This window comes from Seriola dumerili, unplaced genomic scaffold, assembly GCF_002260705.1.
Source record: "Seriola dumerili isolate Sdu_G_001 unplaced genomic scaffold, Sdu_1.0 BDQW01000073.1, whole genome shotgun sequence".
Classification (NCBI taxonomy): Eukaryota; Metazoa; Chordata; class Actinopteri; order Carangiformes; family Carangidae; genus Seriola; species Seriola dumerili.
Window position 1 is genome coordinate 4,855,129 of NW_019174328.1, and position 14,881 is coordinate 4,870,009.

At 41.2% G+C, this 14,881-nt stretch overlaps 1 protein-coding gene across 2 annotated transcripts in view; it reads right to left on the minus strand.

Moving 5' to 3' along the window:
• macrod2 (MACRO domain containing 2) overlaps window positions 1-14,881 on the minus strand; it is a 401,391-nt gene that overhangs the window by 24,231 nt on the left and 362,279 nt on the right. For both annotated transcript variants that reach the window (XM_022743689.1, XM_022743688.1), the window contains exons 9-11: window positions 11,739-11,817; window positions 4,470-4,508; window positions 2,726-2,785 (exon numbers count right to left, since the gene is read on the minus strand). In XM_022743689.1, coding sequence (XP_022599410.1) covers window positions 2,726-2,785; window positions 4,470-4,508; window positions 11,739-11,817 — 178 coding nt within the window. The remainder of the gene's footprint in view (window positions 1-2,725; window positions 2,786-4,469; window positions 4,509-11,738; window positions 11,818-14,881) is intronic.

Consider the following 14,881-nt stretch of genomic DNA (forward strand, 5'->3'; position numbering starts at 1 on the left):
TATTTCATATTCAGGGCTGAATAGAAATGTGAACAAGTTAACTTGCACACACACTCTCACTTACTCACACACCCACACAGTCTAGTTATGCTATCTCTTCCCCCAGCCCTGCCTCTCTTATTCCTTCCATTAAAGCCAAGTGGAGCAAAGGACAAAAAAGAAATGAAAAAAAAAAAAGGGGGAATTTGAAAAATTCATGAGACACGTGTAAAGAAAAAAGGGCTCAGAGATGACCAACAGCTACCATTCAAAGACCTTTTGCATGTAAAATGTGTGTTGGCAACAGTGCAAGTGTGTTTGTGAGCGATGCTTGACGGCGTGCCAAGGTGTAAAGGATGGCATCCCATGGAGAAGCTCACTGTCTGTCCACACATAGGGTTATTACTCTGAAAGTCCATCGCCACTTTGTGCCATCTCTCACCATCTCCCCCTCTCTTCTTCAGGTCTTTCCCAGAAAAAGCTCAAGCATGCCAGGCAAACCGACCCAGCCAGGCATTGATTCCTGGCTCAATGTTCACATTTTACTGTGCCCTGTGACATCCACTAATCTCACTAATACCAATCTGATATCAAATAATAGACACTGTGGGGCTGCTTGCCAACTCAGGTGTGCTCTAAAGAGGCCACACTCCAACCTGGACCTTTATGCCAGCATTCACCTCCATGTCTCACCCCTCCCTCTCTGTCTCTTTTTCTTTCTATGGCTCACAGCATCTGCATGCTGTGCTTCTGTTTCATGTGGATTACATCACAGCACCACACACAGCTCAGCTCATCTCACACACACACACACACACACACACGCACACACACACACACACACACACACACACACACAGCGTTAATCTATGACCCTGTTTTACAAATACACTTCGGGGTTATTTGTAGTTGATTGTGTTTTTTCTTCCTCTTTTGAAGAAGAGTGGATATGCTGTTTTTCAAATCTGAAATACTCCCCTGTTCACCAGCTACATTTGTTTTCAAATTTTAACTTTGATTTTACAGCAATTTAACATTGACAGGAATGTTTTGTGAATGAGGAACATTTCTTAGACATGAATGAGACACTAAGTGCATAGAAAAGATGACAAGAAAAAATGATAAAACTAAAAAAAAAAAAAACTGAAATGACATTTAAAAAATCGAATTAGTTAAAATAAATTTAACACAGTCACACAAAGATGCTGATGAATGTGTTTTGATGTTGTCTGATGTTCAAGAGAAGACAGAGAGGTTGCTGTGTTGCTTGAATGCTTAGTTGTACCACAGGTTATGTGCTCTTTTATCCAGTAGGGTGTTTGTGTTAATTTTGTGCTTTTCACTAGCAATTGTTGTGTGTGGGACAGAGTAGCCCTATAATTACCTCCAGTCCACTGTAACCAGTGTATTTATCGTGGAACAACAGTAGAGAAAGGCTTAATGCTCTCTCTTTATCAGTGCTGTGGCTAAAAGCCCCTCATGCCTGACCCATGGACTGGGGAGAGTGAATCCCCTGAGGAGTGTGATGGATGTGATGGATCACACTGAGGCACATTGACAGACACACTCCACCAACTCCACTGCAGTGTAATTTATTCTAAAAAGTGCTCCACATATTGACTATCACAAATAGATGACCTGCTTTGCTGGCTCTTCAGACACGATGGTGAAATATGGCGTGTTTTTGTTGAAACGGGATCTTACACAGCTTTACAGATGTGGTATGAGACTCTCGAGCGTCTTATAATGTCTGTCTCACGTACAGTAGCTGACAGTGTGGTTTTGCAGTTCGCGTTTCCTCTAGACTTTGCTATCTTGACATCTGAGTGTTGTCTATGATTAATCCGTCCTATGTGCTATATCGAACCAGTCCTAACCTTTACAGTGCAGGCAGTACAAAATGATTTCATTCTCCTCCTGTGAGAGAGGTTGTCTCAAGGACTGAGTGTTCCCATGCTAGAAAGCTGTGCCAAGGCCTTTTGTGAATGGATTAGTTACTATTAAGCTGCCGGGCCTGATAAATTAGGATTTATAAAGATTATTACAAAATACTTATGCCCTCCTAATGCTGGTGATTGAATTTGTGAATCATATTGAATTACTGCTGTGGATTATGGAAAGGTATGTTGAATAGGCGGGAAGAAATGACTTATTGTGCTTTGTTTAACAACACAGTATGTATTGACGTCCTTGAAGTGACTGTGCTATCTAGTCCAGCCTCTCTCAATCAGCGAGAGGAGCCGTTTCCCTAAAGAAAACAACCGTGACTGCTATCTTCAAAAATTCCCTGCAACCTTAAGGCTTGAAGACAAATGGATGGTGTACGATTTTAATTGCCTACTAACACCCTCCAGTGTAAGAATCTAATTATCTTTGGTCCATCGTATCGGAGAAGCCTATAATTGTTTCAATATTACACATCCAAAGGGGCTGAAACTGCAGAATAGCCAGATAATGGCTTCTTAAACAAGTTTGCCTCTAAGAAAACATTCTTTTAAAAAAGACCAAGCTTCATCTTGTATTCATTTCCCCAAAGAGGAACTTGGCACCAGAGAGCAAGAGATTACTGACCAAGAACACACTCCATTACTTCATATACCCAAAACAAATATTTCTGTACACACATATCAATATACAATGTTCCCTCTGCCAGTAACGGTGTTCGACATGTTGTAAACAAGCAATCCTCATTAATAACATTAGAAAACACACACACACACACACACACGCACTAATGAAGGCATACCTCTGTTGTTATCTTCACTTTCCTCCTTGGTTGTGGATTTCGTAGATGGAGGTGTGTTGTCTATAAACAGACAAAAATAAATGGTCATTTACACCATTTAGGATGCAAAGGGCGTTCCGTGTTGTCAGTTTGAACTGTTAGCAGGGAGATGGTGTGAGTCAAGAGGGCTTTTGGCATGCCAAACCCATGGTAGCAGTTCTTATTCTAACTTGGCCGTTCTGTCTCAACTGACCACACTACAAAAGCCTGTGGGAGAACTCCATGGCTCTTGCGTTGTTTGGTTTTATACCTGCCTGAGAAAAAAAATGACTCCTGTGAGAGAAAAGGGAAGAATGCGAGGCTTTGAGACCAACTCCAGAGCTCAGTCTGGGACAAAAGCACTATTCCATGTGAGAATGGTAGGCGTTTGAACCTTTGAATAGGCTCCAGGCTGTACTGATTCAAACTCTGGCTGATGGAGCAGAATAAAAGGCCAGTTCTTGGCACTGGCGCAGAGGCCCATCAAACAAGGCCAAACTGGACCAGGGCAGGGCTGGCATGATGACACAACAGAGCTAGGAATTATCAGGGTTATTTCGGTTGGCTTGATACGGTCTGGTGCTATGTTATTATACTGTATGCAGTGTAAAATAGCTGGTGAGGAACATGACAGAAAACAACATAGTCGCTCAGGCGCTAACAATAGGGCAAACACACAAATGCTGTTCCTCCTAGCCAAGCCTTTATGATTTAGCCATTACGTGCACATTGTTTCACTCTGGAATATCACATTTTACTGTGCACTTATAAAACAGCCCTTTTATGTTCACCTAAAATAGAATCTCATTGGAAACACAGATGCGTGTAATTGGCAAATCATGGGGGTGACTTTGGGAGGAAAAACATTTTGATAGTACCCTGGGTTCTACATCTATGGTAATCTGAACACTTCTTCGACAGACAGTAAAACTAACATTGTTCTCTGCTTAGTTGGTTGCACGTGTACTGTGACGTCTTCGAGGGACGCAGCAGTTTGACCCTGGAAAGCCCCTGGTCTGAATCCCTTTGTACTCGGAAAGAAAACTTGCCATCAAGTGCTTTCCAAGACCTACTGTACCTTAGAGAAAACTGCTAGAGGCCGTACATTTTATCAAACATTTCATAAAAATGACATTTTTTGTTGACTGAGGAGAAAAAAAGCAACTGCTGCCTCTCTATTGGATCTATTGTTCCTGCTATTCAAACAATACACACACTTCCATGAGGTTTTCTGTCCGTGTTATTGCTTATTCAGGACATCAGTGCACAGACAAATGTCAATAGTTTATCCCGATAAGCAGTATCTGGGAGTTTCAGGCCGTGTGCCAAGATGGTGCGGTGATAAAAGCATTATGCGGTGACAGTTGTGTTTGTGTCATCGTCTGGCGCATGCTGCACAGGGACGTTGCTCTGCTGTTTCTTTGTCACTCACTTTAGGTGGCTGAAGGCATTGTGCCCGTAAGCCGGATGGAGAGAATGGTGTTGGGAATTAGCTGTGGATATAATCTCTTGTAATGTAATGTACTCACATGAAGTATTTTTAACTGTGATGTGTCAGACCCAGGATTCAACTTGTCACCAAATGACTAAACATTCAGTTTCATCGGCTGCATAAAACCTAGCAAATCACTGTCACGAGCTGAAGCTACGCCACTCACTCAGCCTCTGTGAGCTTTAATGGAGGTGTTAAGGTGAAAAGGCAACCATGAAATATTCTGTCACTCACCTCCCTTCAGCTGGTCCTCTGTAACCTCCATGTCATTGTCTGGCAGAGGGGGGAAAAGACAGCGTGTCAAACCATGCTATTTTATAATGTATGATACAATGAGTCATCACAACTTGTCTCCTTGATTATAATGTTAGAGCACAGTATTCCTTGCTGCTGTGTACTCTGTCTGCTTGAACCAGTCAACAGTGAAGGCAGAACCTGCAGTGTTTCCTCAGAATGTGATTGAAATATGAGTTTTGTTTTAGGACGAAAAAAAAAAAAAAACCCTAGTCCATTCACATGTCCAAAAGCCGGCTGTTCAAACTTTTTCACCTCCTCCCTCCTCATCACACCAGCTGCCATGCTCCAAAATCATACCAACAACCTTCACAGCCTCCCTCAATTCCCCCAGCAGACGGCCTTGGATCTAGAGAGTTATTATGCCAAATGACTGTGTATGTGGGAGTGTGTGTTTCATGAGACATTCTCTTTCAATTAAATCTATACTGGTATGCTCGGCATAAATGACACAAAACCTCCCATTTCCTCAAATTACAAGGACTGAAGGCTGGGGTGGACCAACAAAAAAAACAAAAAAAAAAACAAACCCTTTGATTTTCTCTCCTTTTCTCTATACGTCTATTGTAAGAGTGAACTAGAGGTGTTTCTGGGTGTATGAGTTGAGTTGCACAGTGTGAGATGAGAACGAGGCTTTGGATGCTGCTTCAGGAGGAGCTGCAGAGTGAAAGATGGGGAGGGAGAAACTGTGGGTGCCTGCTCGCAGCTCCTGACTCCCATCACACAAACACACTGATACACACTCAGACCTTGCACAGCTCAGCATGCCTTAAAATGCTTTGAGTCATGCCACTATATGTACAGTACGTGTGTGCTTTAACGCGCATAGTTCATACTGTATGAATGGAATACTCTGTATGTGTGTGGGCACATGTATGATATATATGTGTATATGGCTGTGCATGAGTCTGAGCAATGATTGCACTGTGGTTAACAAGCAAAAGCAAGCGTTAGCTTGATGAAAAGCTGTTGTCATCTGTTCTGTAGAATTGTAACCATCAGAGCTCCCTGTGGATCCAGCGACAGGCTTTTCTTTTGTATAACACTGAATAAAAGGGTACAGTGCATTAATCTAACCCTGCTTGGGGAAACAAAGGAAAGGCCCACTGATACTGTATAACAATGGCACAAGAATGGAAACATGGGTGGAAACATGGGGTGTCTAAGCTACTGCCATGTCCTATAACATTTATACCACTGCACAAGAATGCATTCAAATGTATGTGATGTGGTCAATACTAACAATATATGACACCTTTCTTTCTTTCCTTCTTTCTTCCTCGGGGTAAAGACAACACCAGGGTTAAATTCACACAAAAGATTCTCTCATGATTTATTATACAAAACAGATAAGAAACTATCAGCTATCATAGTTTGACATACTGGGAATTCTCATTTGCTGTCTGTCTGAGGGGTAAATGAGAGGATCGATACCACTCTCATATCTATGCGTGAAATAATAAACTATTGCCGGGATATGTGTGTGTAGCTTAGCATAAAGACTGGTAACAGTGTCCAAAGGTAAAAAACAGCTACCAGCACTGATTTAAACAACATTAATTAACAGGTTATATGACCCAGAGCCTTTCCACCTGACTAATAAAATTGTCCAGCTCACAAACCCATGTAAAACTATAACTTGAGTTTAAGGTTTTGTATGAAATAAACATATGATATAATGTGTTTATTAGTGAGCTTTAGAGATGCCGGTAAAACTTAAAGTACCGATGTGTCTTGACAAGAAAGTGAAACCCTAACCCTTTAGGGTACATTTTTCACTTACATGTTGGAATAGCTTGCTATTATGTGAGGGGTGGAGTGGACATTGTTAGATTTGAAGTTTTGAACTGAATTGCATTACAGCCTTAAGTCCTAAACCTTTAACTTATCAAAAAGGACCTATGCCTGGCCAGTGCTGTACATGTTGATAAGCAGGTAGTCAGGATATGTATTTGCACATTTTCTACACATCTGTGATTTATGCACAAACGTGAACATCTTTACATATGACCGGCTAAAGCTGATCCGCATGCCTGCTGAAGCTGACAGAGAGACTCTGAGCCAGTTTGCTTTCTGGCAATCACAACACTAACACACCATGGTCTCCTCATTTCCCTGCCCCAAGGGATAACCAACACAGACTTCATTTTCACCCCTCACAGGGTTCCTGTAGCCATTCATATCCTCTGTCAACAAATTACATGTGTGTGATAGAAGCTTGTGCATACCACAGCTTTACATCTTCTAGAGCAGTAGGGGGAGGTTGAGAGGATGCTTCTATACTAGACATTTGGTGGTAGGTATGTGGGTTGGGGGGTTGGGAGTATGGAGTGTATTAAGAGGCATGTAAATAAATGTCAATTGGAAAGTCAGTGAAACAGTTGGAGAGAATGGAGCAGCGCCTGTAGATCTGCGGGCTGTGTTAATATTGTCAGCACTGTGGCTGATTGAGGAGAAGAAGAGATGGAGCCCAGCTTGTGGGCAGCCACCCGGATCATATTAGTGGAGGAGTGTACCCAGAATCAATTTCAACATGCTTTTACTCTCTACAACCACAGCTGCCTGACTGCTCCCATGCTTGCAAATAATATGTGCCAAGGCAAGCATGTGGTCAATCATGATCTATGAACCAATCTGAATACTTAATAGAATCATGTCATATAATTAATTGCATTGATTGAGCTCTATATGTTAATCAATTAATGGTTTCACTTGCTTTATATTTCTAAAAGTACAACCATGGTAACTTTGTGAAATTTTCTGGTTACTGTTTCTGTGGGGGCGTATTCCTTCAAAGATGCAAACACTGATGGTTCTCTCAACCAGATAGCAAGGCTGTCATAGCACCTTTGAGATATGTACAGTGTATGGCTTTTCAAAGTAATGAATAGGTCATTATATCACTGGTTATGAGCTCAGTTGGTGAGGTAAATTATGAATGATGAATGGTACTACAGAAGCAAAACTCTTAATGTATAGCTGCTGTGTGTTTTAGCTTGTTTGTCTATTTGCACGTGTGTTTGAGTGGCCTCCTTTACAAAATATATGACTCCAAACAACTGAAGTGCTCCTCGAGCTGGCTCTACATAAAAATACCTTTGTGAGAACTCTGTCACCACTCATTAAACAGCTTCTCCTACGGGGCCTAATGTATAAAGCTTTGCACAGAATTAATCCTGAAATGTAGTGCTAGCACAAAGCTGGAAAGCAGTGTAAAGAAAAAAAAATTTTTTTAGATGTACGAAACTGTGCGCATGCAGGATTCTACACCCCAATCAATGTGAAATTGAGCTCACATTCACAAGCACCACACTCTGCTCTCTGCCCTAAATGTAATATGCTAATTAATATAAATACTCATGGGCCACCCCTCCTTTCAGAATTAGGAAAAATGGCAAACCCAAGCGGCAAGTCAGCCAAACAAAGTAGTTTCAGTGAGTGTGAGGTGGAGGTGAGTAAAACTATTTTATTTAGCGCTCTTTTGTCTGGTATTTTGAGTGGGATAGTGTGGCAGCTGCTTCTTTCTCTTCTTTCTCTTGATTGAAATGACTAAAATAGGTTTTAGTAGTATTTGCTTTATTTCCCATAGTATACATTATACCATACACTATGGTATACACATGTGTCTCGCTGAAACCACTGAGGAGTAACGACGCACTAAAGACTGCATGATATTTGGGGGCGTATAGGCTCCTGCTTCAGAGGCGTTGATTTTGAATTAATTTAACTTATAAATGAATTGCGCCCATCATGCACCCTGCCGGCTTGTGGCCTGTTCCTAACCATGTTGTTGGTTTGGATAATTTAATTTAATTGTGGCTTGACCCACGCCACCTGGCCACAATATTAGTCAGTCGCATTTGTGCATCACATATTATTTGCACGTTGATGGAATGAAAATGCTTTCTATTAACATGGACAAATTTGTCCCTGTGATGGTGCCTTTGTAGCAGTGTGTGTGCAGCTGATAGCTCCGATTACATGAGGGAAACTGGCTCTGGCTGCAAATCATACTTAAATGTTAGGCTGGTCAACCACATTACATGGGAACCTTATATACATGGCTGACATATGGATGATCCCGTCCCATACAGCTGGCATGGTGTGGATTTCCCGCTGAAACCCAGAGTGGTCAGCATGACTCCTCACCATGTCCTTCTCCAAAGCTGGACCCAACTCAGCAGACTGTTCCAGGAGGACGGCTCTAGGAAATCTTAAACAGCTGATAAGCCAGTCATCATTATGGTCCAAAAAAATGTGCTTGGTTTCTAAACACCCATTCGCTTCTAATTCTGCCGTTCACTATGTCGTCTAATAAGGTCAAAGCTGTCATTGTTATTAGCGTGTGTATTGCATCCTTTTGTGCATGCTTTTTATGTGCACTTATTTACAGTAATTGCATACACGCGGATGTGTTATTGTTTGCAATACGGCCTGTTTGTCAGTGAGTGTGAAAGATGACGTATGCAACATTTCTACATGAAGCCCCTGCAGAGTCTGCAAATCTGCAGTCACTTGCTCTAATGTTTCGTTGTGATGTCAATATTTTAATATTAAATATTCCATGCAACTTCCTGTTTTATGTGTAAGTGTTATATGGTTGATGTGCCTGTATGCAGGTATTAGAGTATTCTGGTTGCACGAGCTATTTTTCAGTTTCCTCCATCTGCAGGGATGTAACCATGCTTTGGTTCTCTCATAGTGACAGCTTGTGGGAATGCACATTGTGATAGAGCAATTTCCTGTATGCAAATGTCCTGTTTACATGTTCCTTCTCCAGTCATTGTCACTTGACAGATTGCTTGAATATGAGGGTAGCAGCTATACAATGAAAAATGAGAATAGTAAGACTTCAATAAAGAATCTATTGTGCCTATTCTCAGCTCTAAATATGTTTGAAACTGATGTCACAGGGAAGATTACGAGTTTAACATGACCAGACACACACACACACACACATTACAGAAAGATCAAGGTCACAATTCACAACAGCTCCATAGCAGCCTACTGATAGAGTAGGTGATGGAGAAGCTCCTCCTTGATATAATGATGAAGAATGATAGAAAGTGGAGGGATGAGGTAATGGGTGGCATGGGAACAAGTGAGAATGAGTGAGGAACGGGGGGCGCTGGGGGGGGGGGGGGTGACAGAGGGTTATTGAAAGCGAGAGGATGTTGCGGGAGATAGAATGGGTTGAGGCCTCTGTGTGATGCTTTCAGTGTTGCCACAAGATCTACCTGATGAGATGTTCTGAACGCGCTGGAGCACACCTGCAGAGCTAATTCACAGCTTCTGATTTACTCTTACCATTCTGTGCAGGCTAAATACAAGTCTTTTCACACCACAAGGTTATGCATTCCCTTAATGGTGCAATCACACAAATCAGCATTTCTTCCTTTAAAGCACATGTATCAACTACTGTTAAACTCATCTACATGGTGTAGCCTGGCTGAGTAAAACATATGAATTCACTCGCCTAACTTGCCTGAGAATCTAGTCTACAATCACAGCACCAGTAATTATGCTATCTTTAGATACTTCCTCGTGGAACAGCATAAAATAGTGTTTTTTTTCATACGGTATGGTAAAAGCTTTGAACATGCACAGGATGTGAAAGACTGGAGCTGGTGTAGGTGGGCGTTGTGTAAAGAAATGTGTCTGCCGCACTCCAAACAACGACCCTGAGACGCAATATCACACTTATTTAGCCACTTGGTCTATAATGGGATTAATATCGTCTACAGCACACTCGTACACACAGAACAGTGATAAAGGTGGCCCTGACTCCAGAGGTCAAAGGGCATGTGACAGGCGAGACACTGTGATGAGGAAAAGCACTTGGGCTAGCATCTCCGTGTGTGCTGTGGGAGCCTTCTGGAACGACCCCATATTTAATCAAAGACTGACCTCAGGCATCCTCATTAGCAACTCATTGCATGTTGGTAAACAATAGTTTTTAAGGACTTATCTTCTAATAACGCAACTCAAAAGTTTTCTGCTTTCCCTTTGTGACACACGCAGAGCCTGTTGTTTTGTTTCGTCCCCGTTCCCAGCCACGGAGAGATGTAGGGCATTTATCCACTGACAGCACTTGTAAATGGCGAGAGTGATAACTGGAGAACAACAGCTCCAGATTCTCATCTCAGAGCACTAATATGATGAGACGGGTGCTGGGTGCATGGGGGCAGGCAATATAATTAAGGTCTCTCCCTAGAATGTAATCTTTCAGGGAAGAGCCTGGGCGGGGAGCGGGACAGATGACAGGAGCGCAGGGGGAACAAAACATTCTCCATCTGGGAGCAGCGAGATGAAGGCCTGAGAGCTGGTATTCCATTGGGGAGTGGGGAGGGAAAAGTGAGGTAAATGGGAGGTAATGCTAGGATGGTGAAGCCAGCCAGCCTCTTTCAGCTCCCCGGCTATTCAACTCAATCCTCCGTGGAGCCCCCATCAGAGCTGGTGACTGCTCCTGGCCCCCGAAAAAAGATGATGACATGAAAGGGGGGAGGGAATTGAGAGAGAAAGCGACAGACAGAAAGGAGAGTGGGAGTTGAAGATAATGGATGTTTGTTTATTTCGCATACAGAATTGAGGAGCAGTAACCAAGGATGATCAGTGGTTGCTATGCATCCATGAATTTTTTAGTTCTTGCAGAAGACATTCTCTGCAGAGGACCATTATTACAGTCAATCAAATCTGACATTTAAGTCTCATCAGAATATCAAAAATTATGTAAAAGATCAGCTTGCTAGTTCACTGACAAGAAGTCTAACTATTCCAATCCTATTAAAGCAAATCCGTCGAGAACCTGACACTTGTTATACCAACTGTCAGCATAAATTCTCACTGTTAATCTCCCAAATCGTTGCGCAGGTGCATTGATCTTGTTTACATTTGTAGGTGTAACCCGGGCCCGACAGGTCCTTATACTACTGCTTCTAGGAACAAGATATCTCTTGCTGCAGATGTTTCCTGGGATACACAAGGAGGCAAAGCTGCATCGCTGCCTCTATACAGATGGTCAATTAAGTAGGTGGTGACATCACATAATACACAAGATCTTTGAAAGGAGGCCTCAGAGAAACACAGCATATTAATCATTCATTAATCCATTAGCTAGTTCAACTCAAAACAGCAAAGGGTAACAGAGAAAGTGTAATGATACAGCATTAGTGTTATGCAGCAGAGTCATCTGGAAGTAAACACACATACCTTGAAAAATGACAGACATTTTCTTCTTGTAGATGGCAAAGTCAGTCTCCAGGAAGACGCAGAAAATGACCCGAGTAATCTGCAAAGTAAAAGAAAAAAAAAAGAAAGATGGAAAAGCAATTATTGTACAAGCTCATTGCAAAAAGGTCTCTCTGGTGAACTACACGACAGAAAAACTTACAGGACATGTTTTGATGTGACAGTAGCAATCTGCATCAGCAGGACACAGTCATAGCCACTCAGAAATCTAAAAATCTAATTTGTTACCCTCCCAGTCAGGACCACCCAAATGATACCCTCTGAGACAGCTTTTAGAGAATATTACGGCACGTTACATCAGAATAAGCATTATTGAATGGCTGCATTGGTTAGAGCAGAGCAATACGCCTCAGTATCACACAAAGTGCAACGACATGAAATTGCAACATTAATGATGAGCAATGGAAAATACTTTTGCCCAAATTGAAAATTACAAGAGAAAATGGCAAAGAAATGATTTTACCCTAGCACTAAGGATAATAAAGTCAGAATTAGATATTGAAAGAAAAACAACACAGAATAAGTCGATTTGATATTGAAACCTCAAACAACTATCATAATGACAATTTATGAAATTGAAAACCTTCAATATAAAACAAGAAATTGACATATTTTCTTTTTCAGTGGCATAACAAACAACAGCTATGATGGAATTAATATATCTTAGTGCTTTTGGAATCAAATAGCAATAGAAAAAAAAGAAGATTTGATTCAAGTTCACAAAATACAAACAATACAGAAACTACCACTGGGCAATTATCATTTTATGTCCTTAGATTACATCTCATCTTCATAGCTGTGAAGGAGTGTGACAGTAACTGATGTCAGTGACAACTTTGGAAACAAACATTAAACAACATATATATGTTATAATATATGTTATATGTTGATGACAGAGATGTTGAAAAGAAACCGATGTATTGTTAACTGCACAGCTGCTAAATCAAATTAGGAGTCTGCCTGCCACAACTGTGAAGAAGGTCTTTCTGTCTGATGAACACAAACAACAGTAAATAAAACTCTGAGTGAACTGAGACTTAACAAGGAGTTTATAATGACAAATTATGAAATATGAATTAACTTCCAGCATATTTGAATTATTCGACTTCTATTCTTTGGCTCAGTTGATATCTGACAACCATTGTGTTTTTCACCCTCTGGGAAAATATATCCCTTACATACTAAACTGAATCCTGCACAAGAGGATGATAAAGCTGGACAGCATCATGGTCTCTAGTGCTTTTAGTAATATAGACATATTCCAAACATGTAAATGATGCGTAAACATGCCACTGATTTGATCAAAACCAAACAGTGACCAAGCAAATCATAGAGATAACAAACTGTTGTTTGTTCATACTGTACACTAGCAATATGCACTTTCCATACTGTAATAATGTGTTGAACTCTGAGCTGTTGAAAGACTGCAGAGAAGGAGGTCACCTCTTTCACTTTCACTCTTCTCCAGTGGAGTCTTAGATGTGCAGACATCAGTCACAGTCACAAAGATGCATTACACACCACAGCAGCAGATAATCGCTTGACTGAATAATGGCAATTTTACCCAACAGCCATAATGGCAGCTATCTGCCCACCATCCTACTACATGCAAGATAGTGATGTTATGGGGGAATAAAGAGAGCTCACCAGCTTTAGCCCCATTACTGACCCTGCCCAACACAAGGATCCGATTCAAAGAGGCACCCTTCTGGTGCTCATACAGACATATATCTATTAATAGTTTATGATCCATGCTTTGGAGTAAATGTTAGGAGCTGCATCCAGGACGGTAACATTTCATTGAGCTAGATGTCTGGGGGGGCTTTGTTCATAAAATGTAGACTCACTCTCTCAACCCCTCAACTCCGACAGTAAATGAAAGAAAGCTTTAAGTCTCCTTTTAAGTCATGGGCTCACTGACAAACAGATTGTGTGAAAAGTGATAATGCACCAAGATGGTGCATACCACTGGGTGCTGGAAGGCCACAGGACAGCAGCTCCCCAGGAATTTCCATTACTCTTTTATGGAGCTCCATTCTGAAACTGACTGCCCACTGTGAAACAGGATGAATCATGAATTCATGCCTTCCACTGAAACACACAGCGTTCACACACACATACACAGATACCACTGATGATGATTACATTTCTAAGCTGTGTGTTGATGTGATAAAGCAAAGGAGAAACATTTCTCTGATTTAACTGACAACTTGTGCTAAAACGCAACCAAACAGAAAATCTTAGTATCCAAGTCATGTAGACTCTTCTCTCTGGCTCCCTCTTCCTCTGTCAATCTCTTTGTCTAGTTTCTGTTACAGCACTTCCACATTCTGCAGAAGGCTTGGGCAACTTCTTTTATTCCACAGATCAGAAAGACATCGTATGGTCTTTGACAGATATCAGCCAGACCAGGATGCCAAATGAAACCAGTGCCAGCGTAGAACATTGACATTCTGTCTGTATCCAAACAAACACTGTTGGCCAAGGCTTCATACCATTGTAAAATAAATCAAATACAACACAGAAGGTGATCTGTGACTTTTCTTTGGAAAAGTAAATTCCACTAGTCTGTACTTAAAATACCTTGTTCTTTCGATGTCAACGAGAGACAGCTTATCTCCTGTATGCATATGCACACATATAGAGAATCATAGTTGTAGAGCATTTTCCTGAACACTAGTTCATTTTCAACTAAAACACTGTTAGTTATCATGATGACACAAAAACATTATGTGTCACACCAGCTTTATATTGATGTATTTTTGCATGATTACATATACAAACAGAGAGAAAAGATGATACACAAAATGGCATTATGCTGTATGAATGTAATTATATTTGAATATGGAAGATATACAGTAGACTAGTAACACACGAAAAAATGAACAAAACAGAACATACTCTTCTGGCCAATTAGGCTGAAAGTGAGCATGATTTAAATGAGCACTGCAGAGTAGAAGATGTTACTAAATACTTTATTTTAGATTTTAGATTTTGGAGAGGAGGCCTAATATTTTGGTCTGAGGCTGTGAGATATGTGTGTGTGTGTGTGTGTGTGTGTGTGTGTGTGTGTGTGTGTGTGTGTGTGTGTGTGTTTAGTGTGC